Source organism: Haliotis asinina, chromosome 3 (assembly GCF_037392515.1).
Source record: "Haliotis asinina isolate JCU_RB_2024 chromosome 3, JCU_Hal_asi_v2, whole genome shotgun sequence".
NCBI lineage: Eukaryota > Metazoa > Mollusca > Gastropoda > Lepetellida > Haliotidae > Haliotis > Haliotis asinina.
Genome location: NC_090282.1, coordinates 7,350,028 through 7,374,772, shown reverse-complemented (window position 1 = coordinate 7,374,772; position 24,745 = coordinate 7,350,028). Strand labels below are relative to the sequence as shown.

The 24,745-nt window shown below is 39.2% G+C and overlaps 1 protein-coding gene across 1 annotated transcript; it reads left to right on the top strand.

The window, feature by feature from the left end:
- Positions 1–925: 925 nt before the first annotated feature.
- Positions 926–24,093, top strand: LOC137277306 (mucin-2-like). The gene is made up of 7 exons (XM_067808966.1): positions 926–931; positions 1,607–1,776; positions 2,230–2,350; positions 3,061–3,218; positions 7,495–12,751; positions 13,052–15,042; positions 23,964–24,093. The coding sequence occupies exons 1-7, from the start codon at positions 926–928 to the stop codon at positions 24,091–24,093; spliced, it is 7,833 nt and encodes a 2,610-aa protein (XP_067665067.1).
- Positions 24,094–24,745: the final 652 nt, after the last annotated feature.

The following is a 24,745-nucleotide window of genomic DNA, read 5'->3' as shown; positions in this document are numbered from 1 at the left end:
AATTGAAACAGTAACAACAGAAATAGTGACATTAAATATTCAAAGAGTCCAGTATTATGCTTTCGTTCTTTGTGGCATTATTAACCTTATCCTGATATGTGAAAAGAACTGATGAGGACTACGAAGAAATATTTTCAAAATGACAAAATGCCCCAACATCAACCTCGTTCAGGTGTTTATAGAAAATCATGAGAAACTTCGTCATCAACATCAAGAGCATCACAGGAAAACAACATAAAAAGTAAAGGACGCTTTGCTTTTTAGATGAATCACCAATCCCTTCTCATGAATTCTCTGGTATGTGTTATCGGGATTATAAACTTCGTCACGAAAATGTTTAGAGTGTAAGATGTAACAATCGTTATTTGAGACAAAGCACATGGGAATTTTCCTTCGCATTCTACAATTTGCTCATCAGGCAGCAATGTCTCACACGCGAACAATCATGAAAAAAGGAAAAAGAGCACATCGTCTATTGTTTAATCTATATTTTACTCATGCATCAAGTGTACATTACCCGCCGAAAAAATAGAAACCCGACAACTCTTTTCCAAAGAATGTCAGCAGAATGGAATGCACTTGTTGATTAAGCTCATTGATTATATTGTGAAAACATGTGACTTCACATCTGTCCACAAATCACCGCTCATTTACCAGCTTAATTGATTTTTTACTGGTGCGTGTAAACATCTTGTGTGGCTGAGTCTTAATTTGTTTGCAATTTGCCATTAACCTGTGTCGTTAGACCTTTTTCCCCGGCAAAGGTGCTTCGACCCAGGGATTAGCGCATGCATGACAGGTGTATGACACATAGAATCAGTCAGCACCAATGCAAGCACTCTACAAATAAGGCAAACGTTTAGCATGGATAAATGAACTGCAGATCGTTTCCATACCCGTCTGTTACGTTGACTTAACATGGAAGATGAAGGTATGCAAATGGAATGGACATGGTTACAATCGCACATGATTACAATAATTCGTTGACTGTTTATAAACATTAATGTCTGAAGGACAGTGTCATACCTGTACTCAAAGAGTTTCGTTCACTGCTTTTCCGAGGATAGCCCAATGACAAGCTAAAAACATCTGGCAAGCCACAATATCACGACATTCATGAAAAGCTCTTGAGATGCTATTTCTTTAAAGAAACGCGTGTTAAGCTTCACATTCAGAAAATGCCAATATCACAAAGAGAATAATGTCGTCATCGAGGTATTAAAAACATTCACACCGGCTTGAGAAGAAGGTTCGGATTATGTACAAATACTCCCAAGAAAAGACATACGGGTGAACGTACTTTACGACAATTGAAAGTATATATATTCGTATACCTATTCGTCCTGCAGTTGTCTAGCTCATACTCACACTCTTCTGTGACAGCGTGTGTGATGGTGCATGCTTGGTGCTCCTACCAACCATTGTAAGACTGTTGCATGATAATTATATATTCATATATTCATGAAACAATGTCAAAGAATGATGATACCAGGTGTTCGTGAAATGGTTAGTGTGACTGTAGCATCCCCCATCGGTATCACCCGTCAGCATCACATGCTAACCATATAGGACGAATGATATCTTGATATAATCCTGTCCTTTACAGATACATCATACGGACGCCAGAGGAGTCCTTACAATCCGACTTTTGAATTTCGAGAACCACAAAGGCCGTACCTACGATGGGAGTTGTTGCGATCAGACAACGGACGACAGCAGCACCTGCCCCGATCAGTGTGATTATGTCATGAGACTCATCATCTCAGGGCTTGGAAGGTAAGGCTTGTTCTAACAACACCTTTCTTCTTCTTTGACACGAGCAAACCACACAAGGCTTCCATTCTTTATCTAATGCCATGTAGTGGTCTACTAGGATGAACATGCATGTGGCAAACCTGCACACTCTTTATCCCCACAGACAATTGTAAATAACAGCCTTATTATGTATGCATAAACATACAGACAGAGGTGAAACTCTAGCCAGGTTTTAGCGTCCTCTCAAGAGTTTTTGTTACTCTTGCTGCAGCTGTTTACATTACCTAGTGGATATTCTTTTCTTAACATTACTCGAACCTTTAGCAAAACTGAATTGCCACAATAAACTAGTGGTGATTTTTTATCTGTCTTTATGACAATATTAATATGGACATGAATTCACCTCAGTACTTACGATGTACATGTAAGTTGTGTGTGTGCGATACTACAACGCTGACGTATTTGTTACTGCAGGGCAAATGACCATGTATTCCTCTTCCATCGACCGCTGAAGTATGATGCTAATGACATTTCGTTCCAAGAAGAAGGAACCGACATGGTCCTCACTATTCTCTTCGATGAATGGCCAAATACGGTAAGAATTCTTGACACACATCGCCCACCTACGTCAACGTTGATGGACGTTGGCAACTTGTAACGCTATCTTGTAAAATTAAAAGTTGAAACATGTCCATATTTATACAATTTTTATGAAGTAGCTCAAGGCTCACATGAACGGTTACCAGCAAAACCTCTCCAGCTTCCATATCAAAGCTACTATTTGTCTCCATGATTCTGTGGCAGATCCAGTAAGATCTCTTCGTCTTTTATCGTGATGGAAGAACATGGTGTGCATGCCCCACATATGGTGCAACGCCTCCGGTGGCCGTTTAAGACACCTCTATGATTATAAAATAACAAAACCTTTATAATGTTTGTTAATGATTAGTGAGCAAATATTCACCGAGGATTATGGTGATTTGATAAAACAAGCAGTCATTATTCAGAGCACACGGAGGTATTTCCCCAGTCTTAAGCACGGCTTTCTCCGCTAGCCAACAGATAAAGTGTACAAACTTGATGTTGGTTAGTCAGATATCCCCTGGGCAGGTGGCCTGGGTGCTGACCATTGCTTTATTGATATATGGTTCGCATTGAGTTATGGTGCACTCAGCGCCGTTTTATCACTATTTCGTTATGTGGAAAATATTTGACGGATGTCATATGGACAGAACAGCAAACAATTCACTTGAAAATCTTCCCAGATCCTCCACATCCTTTCAACAACATAATGGTCTGTTGCAGGGTCATGTCAAGATGAACGTGTTCTTCTACGACTACGACGACTACGACCACACGACACTGTTAGTGGACTGGTTCGAAAATGAACTGAAAAGGACTGTTGACAAAGGCCAATATCAGAGGTCCCAGGTTCAAGGCAACCGCCAGTCAGATAAAACAAAGTAAGTAAATCCAACACGATATATCGGTTGTGCCGACAATATTTTAAGGCCAAAATGTTTACTCACGTTGTTCCCTGATGTTTTTTGGTATGTCCACACCTACTGTACGTAATTTATGTTAATACTTTTCAAATGTAGCAACCAACACATGCCATTTAAACCTTTGTTTTCCCTTACAACAATTACAAATGGAATCAGTGCAAGGAACTAAGCAGTCTTGATTTTGAGCCAATACAGATTCACTTAGGGTTAACAGGAAACTAGCTCAGAAAAAATATTTGAATTGATCAATTACAAGTGGTGATGAAACCGTATGTTGGCGACAGGAGTAAGAAAGTCCTGAAGTTGCAGTAGTACCCGCCATTTACACCACTCGGATACATCATGCTATGCCACAGCTATAGCTGACAGTACAGTACCGACGTGGAAATGGTTTCTTGAGCTCAACATATAAACTCTAAAGATTTTGGTAACCCAAAATACGTTTGTAAACTATTTCAAAGTAGGCAGCCTTAGTACTGAAGTCATCGATCTGACAAAATATCCATGGGGCTGACAAACATGAAGAATGCATAACATTTCCTTCCTAATTAAAGAATGTGTGGCACAACTCCCAGGTCACAAATCAGATCAAGGTAAGCATCGTTGATCTCGCAGAGTAGGTGGATGAGTGGTAGTGTCCAGAAACGTGACAGTTTAAATGGCCTTTCGTCTTTTAACTGTCTGAATCACAAGCAGTGAAATGAGTTTGCAATAATGGGATGAGAAAGTAATGTGGCGGAACAAGTTCCATCGCTACCCTTGCCTTAGGTATTTAAACGATTAAACGCTTATCCATTGGAGATTATACTGTTAGAGTATGGCCCTAGAGGTATCGTTGGCATCGTTGTCAGTAGAGAAAAGTGTAAAAGCAGAAAAAATGTCAATTTTCTGACCAGGCAGTTTCCACCAATCTGTGTCATCAAAACTGTAAGAATGAATACAAAACTAAAGATCCCTTCTTCCTTTACCGCAAACTTTAGGTCAGAGATAATGTGTGCAAGTGTTTGCGAATCATCGGTGTGTCCTCAGGATAGACAGAAGTGTGCTGTCGTTTTTATAAGGCTATAGACCCACACCACTTCCCAACCTTAAAGAACACAATGTACTTTGCAAGGCAAGAACTAAAAGAGTAATACCCTTACATGTGCAAATATTGGAGATAAAAAGTGTATGTTGTAAAAAAAGTACATACAGTGAAAATCCTAAAAGTTCATTGACTGGTGCAATTTGATGAAACTGTTTGAGAACACATTGTGAAAGAGCTGTTTTGACCGTGTAAGCAGAGGAGGACCGTCTTTAACGTAAAACGTAAAGTTGGCGATAAACACAGGTCCAAATCCCAAACTTTGTACACGATTTCAAACTAATTTCCATCAGATCGGACCAATAGGCCCTCAACTACGGGTCACAAAATCAATAAACTGAGTCCCTGGTTACTATCCAGTCACCCTAGCATATATAATGTAAGGTGCATCACTGAAATAGGGCGACATCGTCGGAAACCGGACAATTACGCACTCATCAATTAATATATGGTATTTTAATGGTCTCACAAGTATCAACAGCTTTTATGTGTAGGAGACATGCACAAGGCCTTCCATGGTGATACATTTGTTGGTTTTTATTAAATCGCCAAAGACCGAGTTGCTATGCCGGAGGTACACGAAGTTAGGTCGTCTGTGCTTTACTCCAGCGATCCGATTGGCTAACACATTAAACTGAATGAATAGGTTTTTATGTGTTTCTTTGAAGAAGTATCTTCACTCGTTTTTAATATTATCTCACCTAGATTAAACAACAGACGGTGTCACCTAGGATGAAAAACGTTTGAATTTCCCCTCTCATTTTGTGATTTTATTTTGTTGCATTTGTTGTCATTTTATGATCCAGCAACAACCGGCACAGCAACTCGGTCTTTAGCGATTTAATAAAAATCAACAAATGCAAGCCTCGTGGAAGGCCTTGTGTATACCTCTTACACACATCGGAAATATGGACAAAGGCGTTTGACGCTTGTGAGACCTTTGAAATAAGATATATTGATTGATGTGTGCATAATTGTCCGCTTTTCGATCATTACTGTTACGCGCATTTACATGTTATATGGCAGGGGGATGCATTGTAAACCAGGACCAGTTTATCGATTTTCTGACCCGCAGTTGGGTCCTGTGACCTAACCAACGAAACCTGGTCCACAAACTGCATGAACAGTAAATAAGGAGTTCTTTTGCCGTTGTTTTATGCAGATTACGTTTTAGATATACTAAAGTAGCAAGCACATAATGATGGATATAGGCGTGGTGTGAGTACCTTACAATATGTGGCTTCTTCCAAACAAGCATTATTCTGTTTAATGCAAGAATCTCCATCCTTATCGCTCAACCGGTGATTCCTAACGACTGCATTAAAATGGAATTTTAATTGAGGTAATTTAATTCCTGCCCTTCACGTGAGCAATTCAAAGAAATCTTGGAGATAACGATTCTTTCTTTTAAATAGACTGATAACGTTTGTGAACCCTCTCGCTGGCACTAAGTAAACTTGAATTTCGTCAACTGTGTTGCGAGAGCTTTGACGAGATCAGAGCTTAGTCCTACTCACAACGTGTAGCATATGAAAGAACCTGACATTTCCATTGCACCGAATTTGGAGAATGTTGTAAGGGAGATTACATGTTACTGTGCAACATGCGATAGACATTAGTTTTCATTATGCTCGACCTGTTTAAGAACGTTATAGAAACGTTTTATGTTGCTCTAAACGTATGTAGGAAGATTGGAATTATGTACCATATGCATTATACGTCAATAGTAGCAACATATACTACAAACAAAAAGTATAGGAACATCCTAAAATTTTATGGTCATATATGAGCTTAAATGTGGTGAATATTGAATCAGTTGCTTCACTGCATGTTCTAACATATCGGTTAAAGTGACCATAAAGCATACACAAATTTACACCTAGCCTTGAGCATCAATGACCTCATACCGTTTAAGTTTATATATGAATATCAAATGTTAGGGTGTTCAAATACTTTTTGTTTGTACTATATTGTGGAGAGGGCTATATGTGCATCGACAGATGAAATAAGGTAATTACAGATAATAAATCCAAATTGCAACAAAATACTGAAATATTCAAAAACCACCCTGAGATTATGTATAATATATATAAGAAATGAAGCAACATTGTTGTTCACACGCAGACATTCCCTTGTATACGTATTTACACACATACATGTTTACTGCACTGAGTACATTTACATATCTCAATATCACAATATATGAAAGACAGTTGGCTAGTGATCGGTCTTCTCAAATTGATACCGAACAAGGCCGTGTTATCGGTTGTTGTGTTATCAATTGCTGACTTCTTCCAAGTCAAATTGTTCCATGTCTTTGTCAGTAGAAATAAAATGATATGGCGCGGCATTTCAATCATATTATGCAGTTTTTATTGATTAATGGTGATACATGTTGCTTCCTATCCTGGTATATTTTCAAAATAGAATACTGAAATGTTGAAAATGCATTTCAGAAGCATGGATATATAGTAACTTGACTGTTAACTAGCTATAGGCTTTAAGCAAAGATCTAGTTACTCCGTAAGAGACACGAATCAATGCAAGCTAGCACAAATTTTGATGTAAACATATTTGTATCCCTATTATGTTTAACTGCTCTATGCAGTGCCAATTCTAATAAGATATCCAGCTTTACAATGTAGATTTTGCATAATAGATGGACAATGTTAAAAGTTTCTTTGTGAAAACTACTAGTATAACACATATCTTGATATAGTGATGTGAGGATAACACACAAGGAACGAATTGTATGTCAGACATGAAACACGCTAAGCATACCGTCATCGTTCTTACATGGTGACTGTGCATCAGACATATGCTTCTGTTAGAAGTTCCTTGAGTTCCATCCAAAATATCAAGAAGGCCATATTGTGACGTTTATGTCTGTGACATATTAAAATACTGGCCACACGTATTGTTTGTGACAATGTCATCAGTCATCAATACATTTACTGTTGACATATGTCATCGGTTCCCAATAGCACAGATCCATGCTCATGCTGTTGATCCCTGGACTGTCTGGTCTAGACTCGATTATTTACAGACTAACGCTATATAGCTGAAATATTGCTGAGTGCGACGTAAAACTAAACTCACCAATTGTTACTGCAATTACATTTTCTGAACATCATTTCGTCTGCATTCCAGGCTTGAATTCGAATGGTCTGTCCATTGCTTCACCGCCAACGACTGCCTGAAGCCTCCCCCAGAATGGAAAAGCTGGCCCTGGGACAGAAAGGATCAAGAAACTAAATCTGGTCTGTACATTCCAAAAAGCACATCTGAGAAGACGCCGCCACCAAGCACGACTCTAGAGCTCACGAATGAGACCGCTACGCATCAGTGGAAGGATGGTAAATGGAAGAAATCACACAATAACGATGAAGTGACCAGACCCGACTTTGATGTTCCCGCCATTAGATCAAGAGATGAGAAGTTCAGAAATGTAAGACGGAAGGCCTATGGTACACATGAAAAGACAACTACCACATACGAAGGCATAAACGTTAAAGCTGTTACAAATGTTGCCGTTGCTCCTGTCGCTGCAAACGCGCATAAGTTGTGGCCAGGATCACAAGATGTAAATGGACAGTCACAGCGTCAAGGCAATGCAATGAAGTTATCTATAAAGTCTGGAACAAAAGTTAACAGACATGGATTTAGGAACCCTTACACAAGGCCATCAGATGGTGGACGTTTTGTCAAGACGGATACCCCTGCCGTGGGTAACCATGCTCAAATTGCTACAACAGGATCCACTGTTCGTAAAACAAACACAAGAAGTCAACCTACACCTGACGTTGGTGTCACCAATACCCGTGCAATCAAAGGAAAGACGAAATCCGGTTGGGCAATCAAGCATGGTATTCCACCATTCAGCAAGCCAAATGAAAATAACTCCAGTGTGAGGAAACAAGACGTGATATCATCAAGTACTTATACATCAGTAGGAGAAAAATACTACTCTACTAGCAGTCCCAAACAACCTATTTCCCGGGGAAAGACTCTGGTTCCAAACACACGTGCATTTAACGATGCATCAACAGACCAGTTTGTTAGATCATCCGATGAACCAGCTGACAGATCTACAATTTCAACAGCACCAACAAAACGCAATCCTTATAACACTTTCAAAACAGCCAGCTGGAAGTGGATACAGCGGTCATCAACAGAAACAAGCACCGATAGATTACCCCATACCTCATCCATGTCCGAAGGTGCTATAAAGTCGTATCCATCATATAGAAAGAGAAACGATAAAAACCACACGAAACAAACAGTGGTAAAGAAACCAACTACCACTGCTTCTAGAAAAACACCTGAAGTGAAGAAAGCTAAGCCAGCTTCTGTCAAAAAGAGCCCTTGGAGAAAGCCAACAAAATCAGTGAAGCAACCCCAAGACACTTCAGATGTGACAGTAAAGAAGTTATACTTCCCAAAAGATAAATGGCAAACTCAGTCTACCACGATGACATGGGATAAGAAGCCTGAAATTCTTACGCCTTCAACGCAATCCTACTTTTGGCATGCATCCACAACAGATAAGCATCATAAAGGCCACACAGGAAAACCTAAGACTGTTACATCATACAGGGACCAATACACTACTCAAACCCATGTTCGGCGTTGGCCATCTCCTTCTAAACCAAGACGTACAGCTGCTCCAACTATTACCACACCACCCGCATATGAAACAACAAGAAGGAGGTTTGGCGAGAGAAAGAGAAAATATTTTGGCGGCGCACTTAAGAACAGATATCAACTTATGTATGAAGCTGAAAATGAAAATAGGGCAGACAAAGCTAAACCAATGGTTCGTTTACCTTCCAAAGCGACTGAGAAGGAGGGCCTAAAGTCGACCCATCATCAACAAAAAACTAAAACCAAACTAACAAAGAAGGAAGAGAAAGCAATCCCCGCAGTTGTTGTTGGACTTATATCGAAGAAAACAATGTCAACCAAAACGCCGCCACCTGAAAATGATTCCAGAACAACGAACTTACCACAAACTATCAGAAAAACTGCTTCAAGAAGGCCTTTCCAACCATGGTCTAAATCTTCTGTTACAGAAAATTCAGAACCAATGTCTACTACTCAAAATGCAAGAAAAACACCCCAAGAAAGTGTCCATAGAATGCAGACATCTTCACCACCAAGTGTTCAAGCAGTAACTAGACAAGCATTTCAATCATGGGCAACCTCAAAGTCAAAGAAACAAAGTATCCAGACACATCAAACAACAACCAACCGTTTGAGGCCTACTTCATCGGCGCGCCTTAAAGAAAATATCTCATCTAGAAGAAATACCGTCAAGCCGACAGCAAAAGTTCCAGTAGCTACAAAGACACGCATGAAACCATCAACAAAAACAGTTTCTCAAATAGAGAAGAAAAAACAACATGCACCGTTAAAATCTACCACGGGAATCACAGAGAAGAACATCCGACAGCCAGTAAGACCAACTGTGAGGCCTCTCAAAGGCGCTGGCAAAAGTCCGTTTGCACCAGTAAAACCCACAAAGCAGACAGACTTGCAAGACAGTATGCTGAAAGATCTCAAAAGCATGGTTGAAAGTAGTATGAAGAAAATGATACCTGATGATATTAATATAAAAGTTGGTCATCACACAATGACACCAAAACATACAACCCTGCCAACAAGCATTGCCCAAACTGACAAATCTCCTTTCAAAACAAACAGGGATGACATTAGCAATTATGAGACTTCTACACAAGTGGATTCCTCAGGATCAGAGATGGGAAAACGAGAAGGGCAGACAACGGTGGCAGTGACGCCCTCTAGATCAGCAGCATGGACTCACTTTACGCGATGGTGGCAGAGACCAAAGACTTTCACAACCCTGCCACCTCTGAAAATCTTACCAGCTGGCGTGAATGAAGGAAAGGTATTACATGTTGTTGATGAGTACAAAAGGATGAAAATGCAAAAGACAAACCAGCCAAAAAGCAGTCACTCGCCGATGAAGTTTCCCATGAGTTCAAGGTCAAAGACAACTGCTAAATCAAAGGCAAAGGTCAATCGCTTTGTGAAGCTGAGGTCTACAACAATATCTCACCCAACCCATGCTACAACACGAACAACAAAGCAACCCAAAACAACACAGATGGGATTGCTAAATGGAACTATGAAGAAACCGGTCAGTATAAAAGCTGCTCCAAGGAATGCTGCTGCGGGAGTGACAGCATCAACCTCGAAAAATGTTCACAACACAGGCTGGAACAGTCACAAAGGCAACCAACTACTTTCTTCTAAAGTTACTAAAAGTTCGAAACTAGGTACAACTACACGTGAGAAAATTGTGAAAGTTACAAAGAAGAGTGGATGGACTCCGTTCACAAAGAGGACAACACTGCAACTTACAACTAGTTTCCATACAACTGCAGCACCCCGACAAGGCAATACCGGAATCACAAGATTAGGAATACGAATCCCAGGGAGGAGAAACACAGAAGATCCAGGTCCTGATTCAAAGCAGATCACAGACAAACGCAAGCGGATGACTGGACATCAAACTGCAAGCTCTACACAATGGGACACTCAGGAACCTGCAACCAGGAAGCCATCTCCTGTTGAAAGCCCCTTCAAGAAAAAGGCGTTACCAACCACAAAAGCTCAGATTCCAAAATATCCCCTGACAAGATGGGGGAATAGGAAACCAATGACAAACGCTCCCAGGTATAAAAGTAACGTTAAGAAACCTTTAAATATCAAAACATTTTATAATAGGCACACAACTACGCCACCACAGTTTGCATCACCCAGCAGTACTAGAAAATGGCGTTACATGACTGGAGAGAAAAATGTAGACATAGAAAAGACCACTAACATATGGGAAGGATTGATGAGCACAAGAATAATTACTAACAGAAGGATAATCCCAACGGGACCAGCACCAACCCAGAAAACACCTTTTCAACTGAAGGATTTGAATAAATTGAAGAATTGGGAAAGACAGAACCAAGCAAAGAAGACCAAAACAATTCCTGAGCCAAGGCAAAACGATAATGCTAGACAGAAAAACAGACAAAACGCTCACGAGCAGCGTGTTACAAGAAGAAATTATGCACCAACGCGAATCCCTGTTATGCAAAGCACTTCAAGAAGAGTCACACGCTGGTGGCAGAGAAGAACTTCGACAGTCCCACAAACTTTGAGAACAACAACAACCAACCCAACATTCAGGAAAGTTACTCTTCCTCCTTCCATGGGTAGATCAACAAGGTGGTGGAAACGAATAAATCGAAATGAAACACCTAGAACAACACCTGCTACATTTGATGGTACGTCAACCAAGTCATCACGTGACAAGGACATTGTATTTACCCTCAGGCCAACAAGGTGGTGGCGTAGAGTGAAGACAACAGCACAATCAGTTTCGTCCACAAGTGATGGTACAGCTGAATCATGGTTAACAACCATACCAACAAATGCACCAACTAAGCCCTGGCAGAGACGTAGAAAAGGAAAGGACAAAAGTAGTGCTGAATCAAACCAGGGTAGAAAGTCAGTAATGACCACACCTGACTCCAAGAATGTTAGGCTTACAAGATACACTGGACACCCAACACGATTTTGGCAGAGACGAACGACCCCCACTGTACATAGTGAAGCTCCTACAACCCGATTGTGGAAGAAAAAATCTGAACGTGTTACTAAACAAGCAAGTGGTATGTTTTCAAAACATAGCACAAGGTCCTGGAGACCACGAACCTCCACCCAATCAATACCAGCAACACCAGTGGTCACTTCATCCATCTTCACACCGAAGACAACACAGACGTGGGAAAGACATACCAGAAGGCCATTTGGGATCCAAAAGACTTCATATTTCGCTAACGGGACACTGAATACCAAGTCACCATTGTATGAAAATAAAGTAAAGAACAAGAAATCAAAAGCAGATGAAAAGTCAATAAACCGTATGGATTCTACACCTAAATATCAATCAACTACAAGAACATCGCAGGCAAAATCATGGCAACAGAAGAAACAAAGGACAACACAAATGACAACAAAGAAGCCATTGACATATCTAGGGCAAGGAAGAACACAACGAAAATATCCGTTAACAACAACGAAACCTGTGACAAAATCATGGCAACAAGGTACACAAGAAGAGCTGATAACTACAACAAAACCACAGACAAAACCATGGCAGCGAAGGACAAAGACAAATCATGTAGTCACAACGGCAAAATCCCAGACGAAATCCTGGCAAAGAAGGACAAAGACGAATGATGTCGTCACAACGGCAAAATCCCAGACGAAATCCTGGCAAAGAAGGACAAAGACGAATGATGTAGTCACAACAGCGAAACCCCAGACGAAATCCTGGCAAAGGAGGACAAAGACGAATGATGTAGTCACAACAACAAAACCCCAGGTGAAATCATGGCAACGAAGGGCAAAGACGAATCATGCAGTCACAACAGTTAATCCCAAGACAAAATCCTGGCAAAGGAGAACAAAGACAAATGATGCAGGTACGAAAACAAAACCACAGACGAAATCCTGGCAAAGGAGGACAAAGACGAATGATGCAGGCAAAACTACAAAACCACCGACGAAATCCTGGCAAAGGAGGACAAAGTCGAATCATGCAGGAACAACAGCTAATCCCAAGACAAAATCCTGGCAAAGGCGGACAAAGGCAAATGATGCAGGTACGACAACAAAACCACAGACGAAATCCTGGCAAAGGAGGACAAAGATGAATGATGCCGGCACAACAACAAAACCACAGACGAAATCCTGGCAAAGGAGGACAAAGATGAATCATGTAGTCACAACAGCAAAACCACAGACGAAATCTTGGCAACGAAGGAAACAGACAACCACATCAGTCGTGCCACAGACAGAATCATGGCAAAGAAGGAAACCCACAACGCCTGAGTCACCACAAACACGATCAGTGGATGTGAAAAATGTGAGACATCACACTACATCTACTCCACAGTCTGCCACGAAATGGTGGGAAAGGAGAAGAACAATAAATCTTCCTGGGACAACTTTTAAAACAGATTCTCGAAACAGTGGTAAATCAACCGACCAAACATCAGATTATCTAACCAAAGCGAAGCATATGTGGACCACCATGCCTTTGCCAGATGCAAAGAAGGACCGAGGTCTTGTCACAACATCAAAAATTGAAACGACTGTTAAAATGAAGGGATGGAACATATTTGAATTTCTTCCTGAAATACTAAGTAAAATGTATAATGGTGAGTCAGTGGAAGAAATGAATAAAGAGAAGACTAGTTCAGCTGCTGCAGGTGCAAATCCAAATCCAAAACATCTCCTGAAGTCTGCATCAACTATCATCACATCTCGACCTTTGGTCATAGGTAATGACGTCACAAAGAAAACTGCATTGACATCCCGGGAGAAGAGCAAGATTTTGAAATCGTTGATGCCTACAACTGGAGAACATGATAGCCGTTCTACCATCCGAATGCACCAGCAGACGTCGTATAGAACAAGCACATTACCTACAATCCGAGGCAGGAATTCCAGTACCAGACAGCAAATAAGGTCTACAGCTAGACCTAAAGATGCCTCAAAGGTGACACAGACGGGTATTAACCACACAGTCATCAAAGGAGAAAAATCTACGAGTAGAGAAGCTATCAAAACTACGACTCAGTTAACTTTTAAGGAACAGACATCAACAAAGATGACGTTCAACTTCAGAACAACACTGAATACACCACATGTAACACGTGAAGGAGATATTAAAATAAGCACCTCTTCCAAAAACTTAATGGCGTCTTTGTCCACTACATCAACCCGGACAGGACCAGCAACAGACAAACGTTCAACCCCTAAGGGAAAGGCAACTGTCAAGCCTACAGCCAAAATAGAAACAACTTTAAGCAGCATACTGAAGACCACAACAAAGCCAGTGAAAATAGATTTGACCTTGCCGAACTGGATATCTTTCCCAACCAAGAAAGAGACTTCAACCAGGGGCATTCAAAACAAAAAGAAACACAAGGGCAACAAGAATAACAAGACGAAAAATAATCAGAAAAAGAAGACACAATCTAAACCAACAGCAGCTCCAACCAAGAAAGATACTACTACGAAGAAGACACCTCCAAAGACACCAAAGAGAAAGCCTGACATTTCAAAGCCCAAAGCTGTTAAGAAAAAGATAGACTTGAAGACACTCATGAAGAAGAAATCTAATATAAAGAAGAAATCAGATGTGAAGAAGAAAGTAAATACAAAAGCAAAAACAGACACAAAGAAAAAATATGGGAAAGAAATTGGCATAAATGTTAGTATAAAGAAACCAGTAACAAATAAAATTGACACTAAAAAGAAGATAATTTCACGGAAAATAGTGCCGAGGCCTACTGTGACATTATTAAATAAGACGTCTGACAAAGGTCCAAGAGTTATCGTTCCAAATGATGGATTGTTTGTGCCAGGACCAACTAAAATAGTGAAAATAGTGACATCTCAAAAGGATGAAAATGGGACAATAACAGAAGAAGAGGTATTTGTAGCAATACCATCAAATTCTGAAGCTCAACAAATTGGGCTCCAAGTGAAAAGACTCAATATACAAACTGTGTTCAACCGGTATTGGCCAGCCATCTTAGGTCTCACGATAGGAACAGTGTTTCTTGTGGCAGCGGTTCTCACATCAGTGGCATGCCGAGCTCAAAGGTGAGGTGCACGATACTAATAATTCTGAGTGTGTATTGATAATTAAAACTGAAAGCAGGTGCAGAGTTATGCTAGAAATATTTCGATAGTATAGATCCTAAAGACATATGCATCAGACATAAATATATACGATCAACAATAAACAGCAAATGTGATTGCTCGGCTTTCTGGATAAGGCTAGAAGCTTGATGGAAGAATTTATAGTTGAAGCTAGCAAGATATAATACTTGACGAGTTATCAGCTATTCATGTTGATAATCTAGGCTTGAAAACCAGTACAGTAATGAAACACAGATATAGTTGGACCTAGTACTCAAGAAATCATCACTCTCGTAATCTTCATCGTTTCATTGTGCAGTGGTGGGAAACCCCTGCATTTAATTGACAATCAATTTTTAAAACTGTTTTGACAACCGAAATTAATGAAATTGTCTTTGGTCGTGTGTGAACAATCACACAGATCATGTTTCGTTCTGACATTGCCAGAACATTGTTTATCACAACCACTTTCAGATACTTTGATGTGTGGCACGATGGGTCTAGATAATCCCTTACGTTCTTACACAGCACTACACTGTGCTTCTAGGTATGAGTGACAAAGCAGCTGTTTCCGGTTTACAAATAATTTAGTTATGATATTTTTCAGTCACTAAAAAATGAGATTTTGATTTGTACCCACGTTGGAATGCTGGTAACTGAATGGCGACCTGCCATCACACCATATCATACATATAGAGTCATATGTGCAGAACACTTGTGTTCAAGTCCTCTGATGTACCGCAGTTTACCGTAAAGATTAGCATCCCATATGTCAGGATCCAATCATCTTAGTTTCAAACCCATAGTCTGACCAAGGACCATGATGTGGGACAACATAGAACGTGCCCATGCGCACAACAGTTTATTCCTGTGTGACTTTCCTCCCTGTATGATTGATTGAATGTGGCTTTACACCGCTTATAGCCTCACTGAATGACTCGACAATCCGCGATGAAACTGAAACAAGCCATGGTACACCTGACAGAAGGGTTAAACTAAACGATGTACCCAAAATATTACATTCAACATGATTATGTTACTTATATGTACCCCAAATATTACATATTACACGATTATGTTACTTTTGTTTGTGAGTATCATGTGAAGTTAACCCATTTATGTATATCATCCCTTTTTGGACAGGTACTTATAAATGTATTTCTCTTCTATATTTGAAAATAGAAACTTGCAGTATAGACTTGAATATAGCTGAGTAAACTGTTTAGTGGTTGACAGATTCCCATTACTTGTGGAGTTTAAGTTCTTTAAGCATGCATGGTCACTTTTAGTGGCAAGGCAGGTCCCCTGACATTTCGGTGAACGGTGACATACGAGAATTTTTTTATTGGTCCCTACTTCAAATATGCAAGTTCATTAGAATCTTTTATTCAAACAGAACAATAAAATGAAAATGGTTTCATTTTTCCATACTCACGTGTCCACTAACGTACCGCCCCAAGTCAAAGTCAAAGATGTTTATTGTATTTCAGGCCTCCGGCCCATATATATTGGGGTTACATGCATTATACAATCACATACAGCCTGAATACACAGATGATGTTCACAAAATATCACCCTTAGACATTGCATTGTCAATGTATTGTGATAGTTTCAAGCTGATACAGTTATCATGAGTAGACAGGATTTATTTGAATACTACAATAGTTGACTTGGAGAGGTAACATTCAGAAATATATTTTTCGCAAATCTATGTAAGATATGACAGAAAAACCAAAAAATGGATTTCGTTTTCAATAGATAATTTATATAAAGGGCAAATTGTTTCACATCTTTCCTTGGACATACGTTTTCCTTCATTAATCATTAAGTTTGATAGCCCTGCTCAACGTTTTGGATGTTAAATGTGATAGGTACTTTTCGGGTTGGAGTAGGTTTTTAAACATTCTATAGGAATTACAGCGTGAGCAATTATCTACAAACGAATGCCAGTCTTAATTACATATATTAACAGCTGTTTCTCGAAATTGATGCAAAAAGATTCACATTGCCAACCGACTGATTTAGCCACAGAAAACCATATGCATGAGAAAAGGGGAGATTTCTGATATGAGATGCTCATGCAACTTTACCCAACTCATCCAGTTAAAGAAGCATTTAGTAAACCTTTTTAGGTAGTCTATTTTCATGCATTCATATAATTTTCAGCCAGTATTTTATGCATCTGATAAAGGGATTGATAGGATGTCTCACACATTCACCATATACCATGCACTTCTGTGTTGACTGTCCCCAACACAGAAACATTTACACGCTAATAGATGCATTTTTATGATTTTGTCGGATCCATAGAGGAAGATAGGTTATATGTGTGAATGAAATAGCTTAAAAATCTTTTGTATGTCAACACGCCAAAGTTAAGCATAACTGACAATAAACTAATTAATGCTTTCTTTGCTCTGAAGGCTAGTTCAGCAACCTATTTTTCCAAATTAATGGTTGTGTTAAACATAAAACCAAGATATGTGTACTGATTTCTTACAGTTACAAGTTGACGCTCAAAACTCCATCTTTCTGCCCCAAATATGGAACAATATACAGAAGTGTTAACTTAAATTAGGTAAAATATTAGGCTTAGGTGGTGGAAGATCAATCTCTTAAATCTTAAAATTGCCTCTTTTAATTTAAAAGCGTTCGTGGCATACAGCCAGACTGGCTTTTATATGAACTCTGTGTGTAAACAAATTGAAACCTGAACATTTCATGGGGATTCTTCGTCCCATAAAATGTTTTCTGATGAACTAAACATAATAGTTGATGAATATACCCCAATTTCCTCTGCTGGGGAAGATTACTATGAAATGTTTTCTATTCCTGGGCTTCGTGAAGCTCTTAAACATATTCAAGATACTGCTGCAGGAACTAATAACAAAGAGTATGAACTCCTGAAGCAATTACAGAATCGTGTTTAGAAACCCTTCTAAATATTTCGGACAGTATTTGGACGTCAGTGGAATTTCCTTCTTCAGGGCGTGATGCTATTAGTGTTCCAATTCTTTAACCTGTAGGTCCGGGGTAGAATAGGCCTTCAGCAACCCATGTTTGCCATACAAGGCGACTATGCTTGTCGTAAGAGGCGACTAACGGGATCCGGTGGTCAGGCTCGCTGACTTGGTTAACACATGTCATCGGTTCCCATATGCGCAAATTGATGTTCATGCTGTTGATCACTGGATTGTCTGGTCCACACTCGATTATTTACAGACTGCCGCTATATAGCTGGAATATTGCGAAGTGCGGTGCAAAACTGAACTCACTCACTCACTTAGCCTGGACGTGACCATATCGATGCGTCAAATTATCGGGAAATATCACTAATTAGCTGCGTTTGCAAAACCAAGGAACGCATGACCAGTTATTAATTAGTTTGGTACTTAGAAATCAATAATCTTCTTACTGGAATACAATTAGGTTTATGTAAAAAAACTGAAGTAAAGATGTACATGATTTAGTATGACATACTAAGAAATACTTACTCAAGGCCCTTCACTTCCCCCAGGTGTGTGTATGAATGCACCTACCTAACACTGTAAAATAACCCTGGAGCAATGGTTTTCATATATGAGGAACAACAGAGGACCTAGGGATACATTCATCAACTATGATGTTCATCAGAAAACATTTTATGGGATTAAGACGTTTCAATTTGTTAATACACATTAACCCCTATGAAAACCAATTTCTTTTTAGTACATGAAAGCTTTTCAAATGGAAAGAGTGAACTGTAAGACTTAAGAGTTTGATTACCCCACCAAAATCGAATAAATTCCCTAATTTAAGTAACTCTGAGGCGTAGTGTCCCTTTGTGGGAGGTACTTTTACAGTGTAAAAACGTGTAGAAATATTATTTACTGGTAAAATGACACCTCATTCCTTTCATTGCTTGCCAAAAGAAACCAGCTAACAAAATGTGATGAAGATTTAAGATTCTATGCATAAATGAATTATGGCAAGATCATTTCAAAAGTGAGGGGGGCTTTAGGCCCATATCACTGCTAAAAGTAACCCGAAACGGCATAATACCGTCAAAGCGAAGGTCTTTGGTCAAAAATGTTTTTCGTTTTCGTCACTATAAGTCTAATCTTGAAAATCTGATATCGGGATGTAGCGCATGAACCCCCTATTGTAGTAAGCTTCAAACCCATGTTCATACTTCTCTGTGTCAGGCTTGCGACCATGTAGTCCATCGTTCGACCGAATAGCTTGTACTTTGTTGTAGACAATGTGTCGTGCTACCGTTTCCCTTTGTAAATAAAGTGTTCATAGCGTCACACTCAACTTTAATATATTTTAGTGATTTGAAAAGTTCGCAAAAACCTTGTTCATTCTCCCTGAATTACATATCTAAGTTTTCATATTTACTATGACTTTCTGAATTGCCTTGTGCAGAATCGCAAGCCTGGCATAGAGAAGTATGAACATATGTTTTAAGCTTACTGCAATAGGGGGTTCTTGCATTACATCCCGATATCAAATTTACAAGATTAGACTCAAAGTGAATGAAAATATTATTGACCAAAGCCTGTTTATCTCCCCTCAATGCATTCTTTTACGATAGTTATGCCGTCGCCATGACTGGCGTTTTGTACGCTCGGCGTCCGCTCTCGGTCGCTCTTGTAGCTGATACGCAAGTTTCCAATGCAAACGATTTGTTTTCCATCGCAGAGAGATTGTTTCAGCTTTAATGAATATTGTTGCAGCTTTGGAAGTTTGTTTTCCTATTTATGGATTTTTGTTTTGTTTTGGTGCATATGAATTCAGTTTTGATGACTTGTTTACCGTTTCTATGGTAGAAAACGTTTGCATGCAGAGAGATTAACCTTTTCAATCCCGCTATGAGAACAGGACAATCCCATACATCTGGCCCATATACCGATATTGGGGTAATTTCAGTATCACGTATCTTGAAGAATACAACAAAAAGAAGCGGGTTTAGAGAAAATTAAGATTTATATATACCATGTAGAAATCTGTTTGCCTGGCCATGATTATGTTTTCGAAAATATTGCACCAAGACAGGAGTAGTTTTGATTTGTGCACCTCTAAAGTACCATTGTTCATGTCCATCGTTTGATAACAAGGATAATTTCACTACAGTCATATCTTTGGATTTCCACACTGAATATTCTAACACATGGTTATGTACTTGAAAACCATTTTGCATTCACACAAAACGTACATTTAAACATAAATATTTCTAAATATGTCATCGCTTGCACCAGTGACTTTTACTGACTTAGCGACTGCCATACGTGGTATCTTCGGGATCTTGAAATAAACCAACCTGTGTTACGAACTTATGGTTGCCGAGCAAAGGTAAAGAAGGAAAGCTATTCTAATCCAAACTCAATAACCATTTACAGTTTCTGCAATTATGGCGATTTTAGCATCATTTTACAGGTGTAAAAATAATGTTCTGTAAAATGTCCATTCCTTGAAAGAAAACGTCCCTAATCATTCTTCCCCACAAACACACTTTGTATAAGACAGACACGAGAAGCAGATAATCCATTTATTTTGACCTAACTTTCAAAAATGCACATATTGTTATTAAGTACATGTATTTTTTCTTAATGTGTCGTCTATGATTGAGTGCAAGTGAAGCACCTGCTTCCCGGATGACGAAAAACTCGGAGGGATTGTTGCAGCGGGTTTATTTTTAGGCATGGAAAAGAGCTTGTCCTGTTTTATACCGATGTATCCTGAACAGCACATCAAGTCAAGCGGGCTGTAATACTAGATCAAGAGGGTTTTGTTTACAACCTTTATTTCTCCCTTCAGTGGAAATGTTTGAGTAGCCATTAATAGCGAACGTCATGGAGAAAATATTGCAATGCATATTGAAGAAAATGCTAGAAAGTAAAACCTTCACCTTGATGCCAGTTTTTTCTTCTGATTCTGCACACTAGTTCCAAATTGCTAGTTTCATCTGTTCGGTTCAGATATCCGTTTCCTAATAAATATGTATTTGCTTGTATTAAATATATGACTAAAATGTGACATGCGTACCTTATATTCAGATTTGATTTGCAAGCCTTCGTTTCACTTTCTTATGAGACATATCTGTGCAAGGTTTACAGAAAAATGTCATAATTAAGTCACTGGTTCCAACCAGAATGTAACATACCGATGAAATCAGGTGCTGAAGAATGAAGTGAAGAGGTTCATCCATTTAATCAGATATAACTGAATTAGTTGTAGAATCTTCTTTATACCGCCAGCTCATTCATCGATTTGGCTGGAAGTATTAATCCGAAAATGTGTAGTTTTGTCGGATTAACAGTATTTATATCCACACTGTCCAATACGCAAATCGGGTACATAAAATGTTTGAACTGGTGCAAGTATTGGCCAAATTGAGAGGAGTAGTCGTTTCTGAAAATTCTACAGAATGCCATGTATGTCTATATAAGTAACGAGATGCTAAACTTTACATGTTCCTTACAAAGAAACTTCACATGACATTGCTTTTAGTGGCAAGAACCATGTTCACAATACATGGTGAACAGCATTTCTTCTAAAGCACCATGCAATATAGCCTGAACATCTTGTCTACGGTTTTGTTGAGGTCAGCATTCTCCATCACCACTACACCACTGGAAATCTGTTTCTTTTTGCTAATACCTTTCATCGTAACTCTCTTTCGTTCAGATATTTTCGGCTGCCTCCTCTAACGGGACTCTTTTGTCTCGAATATTTATATGTAGTCTCGACTTTGAATCTGAATAATGCGTCCCAGCCCTTGAAACTACCATATGTTCATTTCATCTGAGCTGTGTAAATATTATTCTCCATGTGATATGCTGTGTCTTGTGGTAACCGTTCCCAGTCCGGTCTATAAGAATTGCATGGTTTGCAACTTGTTTTGTCTCTTTTTATTGAAAAAATAAACTCCAAAAAAACTTGTGATAACAACATGACATGCTTTACAGAATAAGATTAGATTAACCTTTGTATTCCACACACTTTGAGTAAAGGAGGCTTTAAACGTTTCAAGTCTTTCAGGACAGAAATATTTTCGCATGGTAACTTCTAATCTGTGCATAAACCTGATTACGACAGCTTAGATATATATTATACCAGTGTAAGCAATAGACTTAGCCGAGTTTGTGCAATCAGGTCTGTGTATCCTTCAACATTAGTTTCAGGTATAACAAATGTTTACAACCGTGTAAGGTGGAAAAAACTCACTTATATAAATATAACCAAGCTCATAAATGTCGCTATTTATACCGACGCCACGACAGCGCGGCGGTACAAGCATTGCCATGTCCATACTCTTTACATTAAGGAACAATGTGTCATTCAGCTTGTAATACTTTAGGTAATTCATCAAATAATCTCTGCCCCGTCAGGGACATTGGATAACTTAAATACTAAAATCCCCAAAGTGCAGCGGAATTTGAAGCACGTGAGAGGCATTATGTGACCAATAAAACAGTTTAAACTATTTCACACCTTAAAGTTCCTCACTCTGCCTCTTGTTAAGTAATGTTGACAGGTCGAACAACTACCAGCGGAAATATTTCTAATAAATTTCATGCCATAATTTAGACATGTTTAGCGACATTTTGAAAAACAAATGGTTAAGCCACTGTAAACCTAAGAACTGAACACTGAGTATCTACAATAGAAGTATAATGCACCTGACAGCAATAAGAACAATGTTCAGTCTACTTTACTCTTTTTAAGCAAGGTTACAGTATTCGTACCTATTTCGAAATCGTGTTAAGCATCATTTTCTATCCTTTTTTCAGTCCATTGGGGATATATCTGTATACTGGATGTGTATAATTGAAATATAAAGAGGATCATGTTTCCTCGATAAAGCCTGCTAGTATAGAGAACAAATCTTCTAAATGTGTGATATACGCATTGCACTGTACGTGCAGTTGTTAATATCTGGGTTCATATGGGTGTCATAGGCTTATTCATAGTCTTAATTGGAAGCCGTGTCGTTTATGATATTTTGGATATAGAAGTATCCTGAATATCCTAAAGGCAAGAATTTATGGTTGTCAACGTCTATATTTGGGGTAAGTCAATTTACTTTTACATTGCTTTTAGCAATATTCCGGCAATATCACGGCGGGGATACCAGAAATGTACTTCCCACGTTGTACCCAGGTGGGGAGTTGTACCCGGGTGGGGAGTTGTACCCGGGCCTTCGGCGTGACGAGCAAATCCACGAGGCTACCCCATCGCCCCTAGTTATTTTGAGGAACACGACATTTCAATATTGTTTTCAATTCTGATAATTGCTTCAATGTGTGCGTGTATGCGTGCGTGTGTATGTGTGTATGTGTGTATGTATGTATGTGTGTGTGTGTGTGTGTGTATGTGTGTGTGTGTGTGTGTGATATTTCCAGGGGTTTTTAAACCCCCTCCCCTCTCCCCATGGCTCCACTGGTTTTCAAAAGAAGTGCACGTGCAGTGCTGCGTGGCATAAAAATGACAAAACATTTATGACATCAATATATCTTAAGTTTCATTACAGATATAACGTCATAATTAACTTTAACACATTCACTCTAGTATTACAAGCGAAAATAATGCATATATTATTGTGTAATTCTTTTAATGTTTTCATGACAGGATTATGTTACACATTACAATGCATTGAAACATTTTTTTAAATGAACGGCAGCAGAACACACGTGATTTTACGTTCTCCACATCTGTATCCACCCATCTATACATCATACGAGAGTAACGACTGAAAGTATCGCACGAGTGATGACAGAAAGTATAATGTCATATTGCTTCACCATAGCTTTTCGAATACCTATAGCCCACACCCAACACCACATGACGGCAACGAAGACCTAGGTAGAATGGTATCTAATGTTTCCCCTATGTTTCAGATTATATGTGCAGCGATCTCGGTATAACGACCAACCCCAGCACCTGACGGAGCCCCCGGACACTAGCGAGTACTCGTCGTCCGCCGCCTCGCTCGTGTCGGACGCGACGCGCTCGTCAATACGCTTGTAGCACTGACGTTATGTTATCAAATGTGTGTAGATGAGTATATGTGTGTGACAGGTGTGTGCTACGTGTAAATGTACATACAAGAATGACAGAGTAAATGAAATTGTGAAATAAACTGTGAATACTTTAGCACTGTAACCAAAGGCATCTCTACCCTTGCTCAACCTACCGTGTATTGATGCTGTACATGCTATGCGAATATCATGTAAATTGTTACTATAGACAACAAGAATGTAACGTCGCTTCCATGTACATTAAGCGTGTGACTGGTTCAGTATAACATTGTACATCGTTTAATGTATTATGTAATGAACTGAATGAATCGGCTTTGTCGGCGTTGTTGATCATAATGTTTCTGAAATGGACGTATCCGGTGTATATTTCCGCAGCATTGATTGCTGAGTGAAAGTAGTCAACCAGTACTGTATGTAAATGATTGTAGATATGTACATGCCACCAACTCATTGGGTCACCACTATAAAATGATATGCATTTGCCGTATTCATCAATGAGTAAATGTAAATACTGTGTCCATCGAAGTGTATATAAGGACGAAAATGTATTTTTGAAAATAAAGCTTTTCCTGTCATTACTCACTGTTTTGTGATAGTTAGGAGAACCGTGTATGTGTTGATACTATTCTCCCAGTCCCACT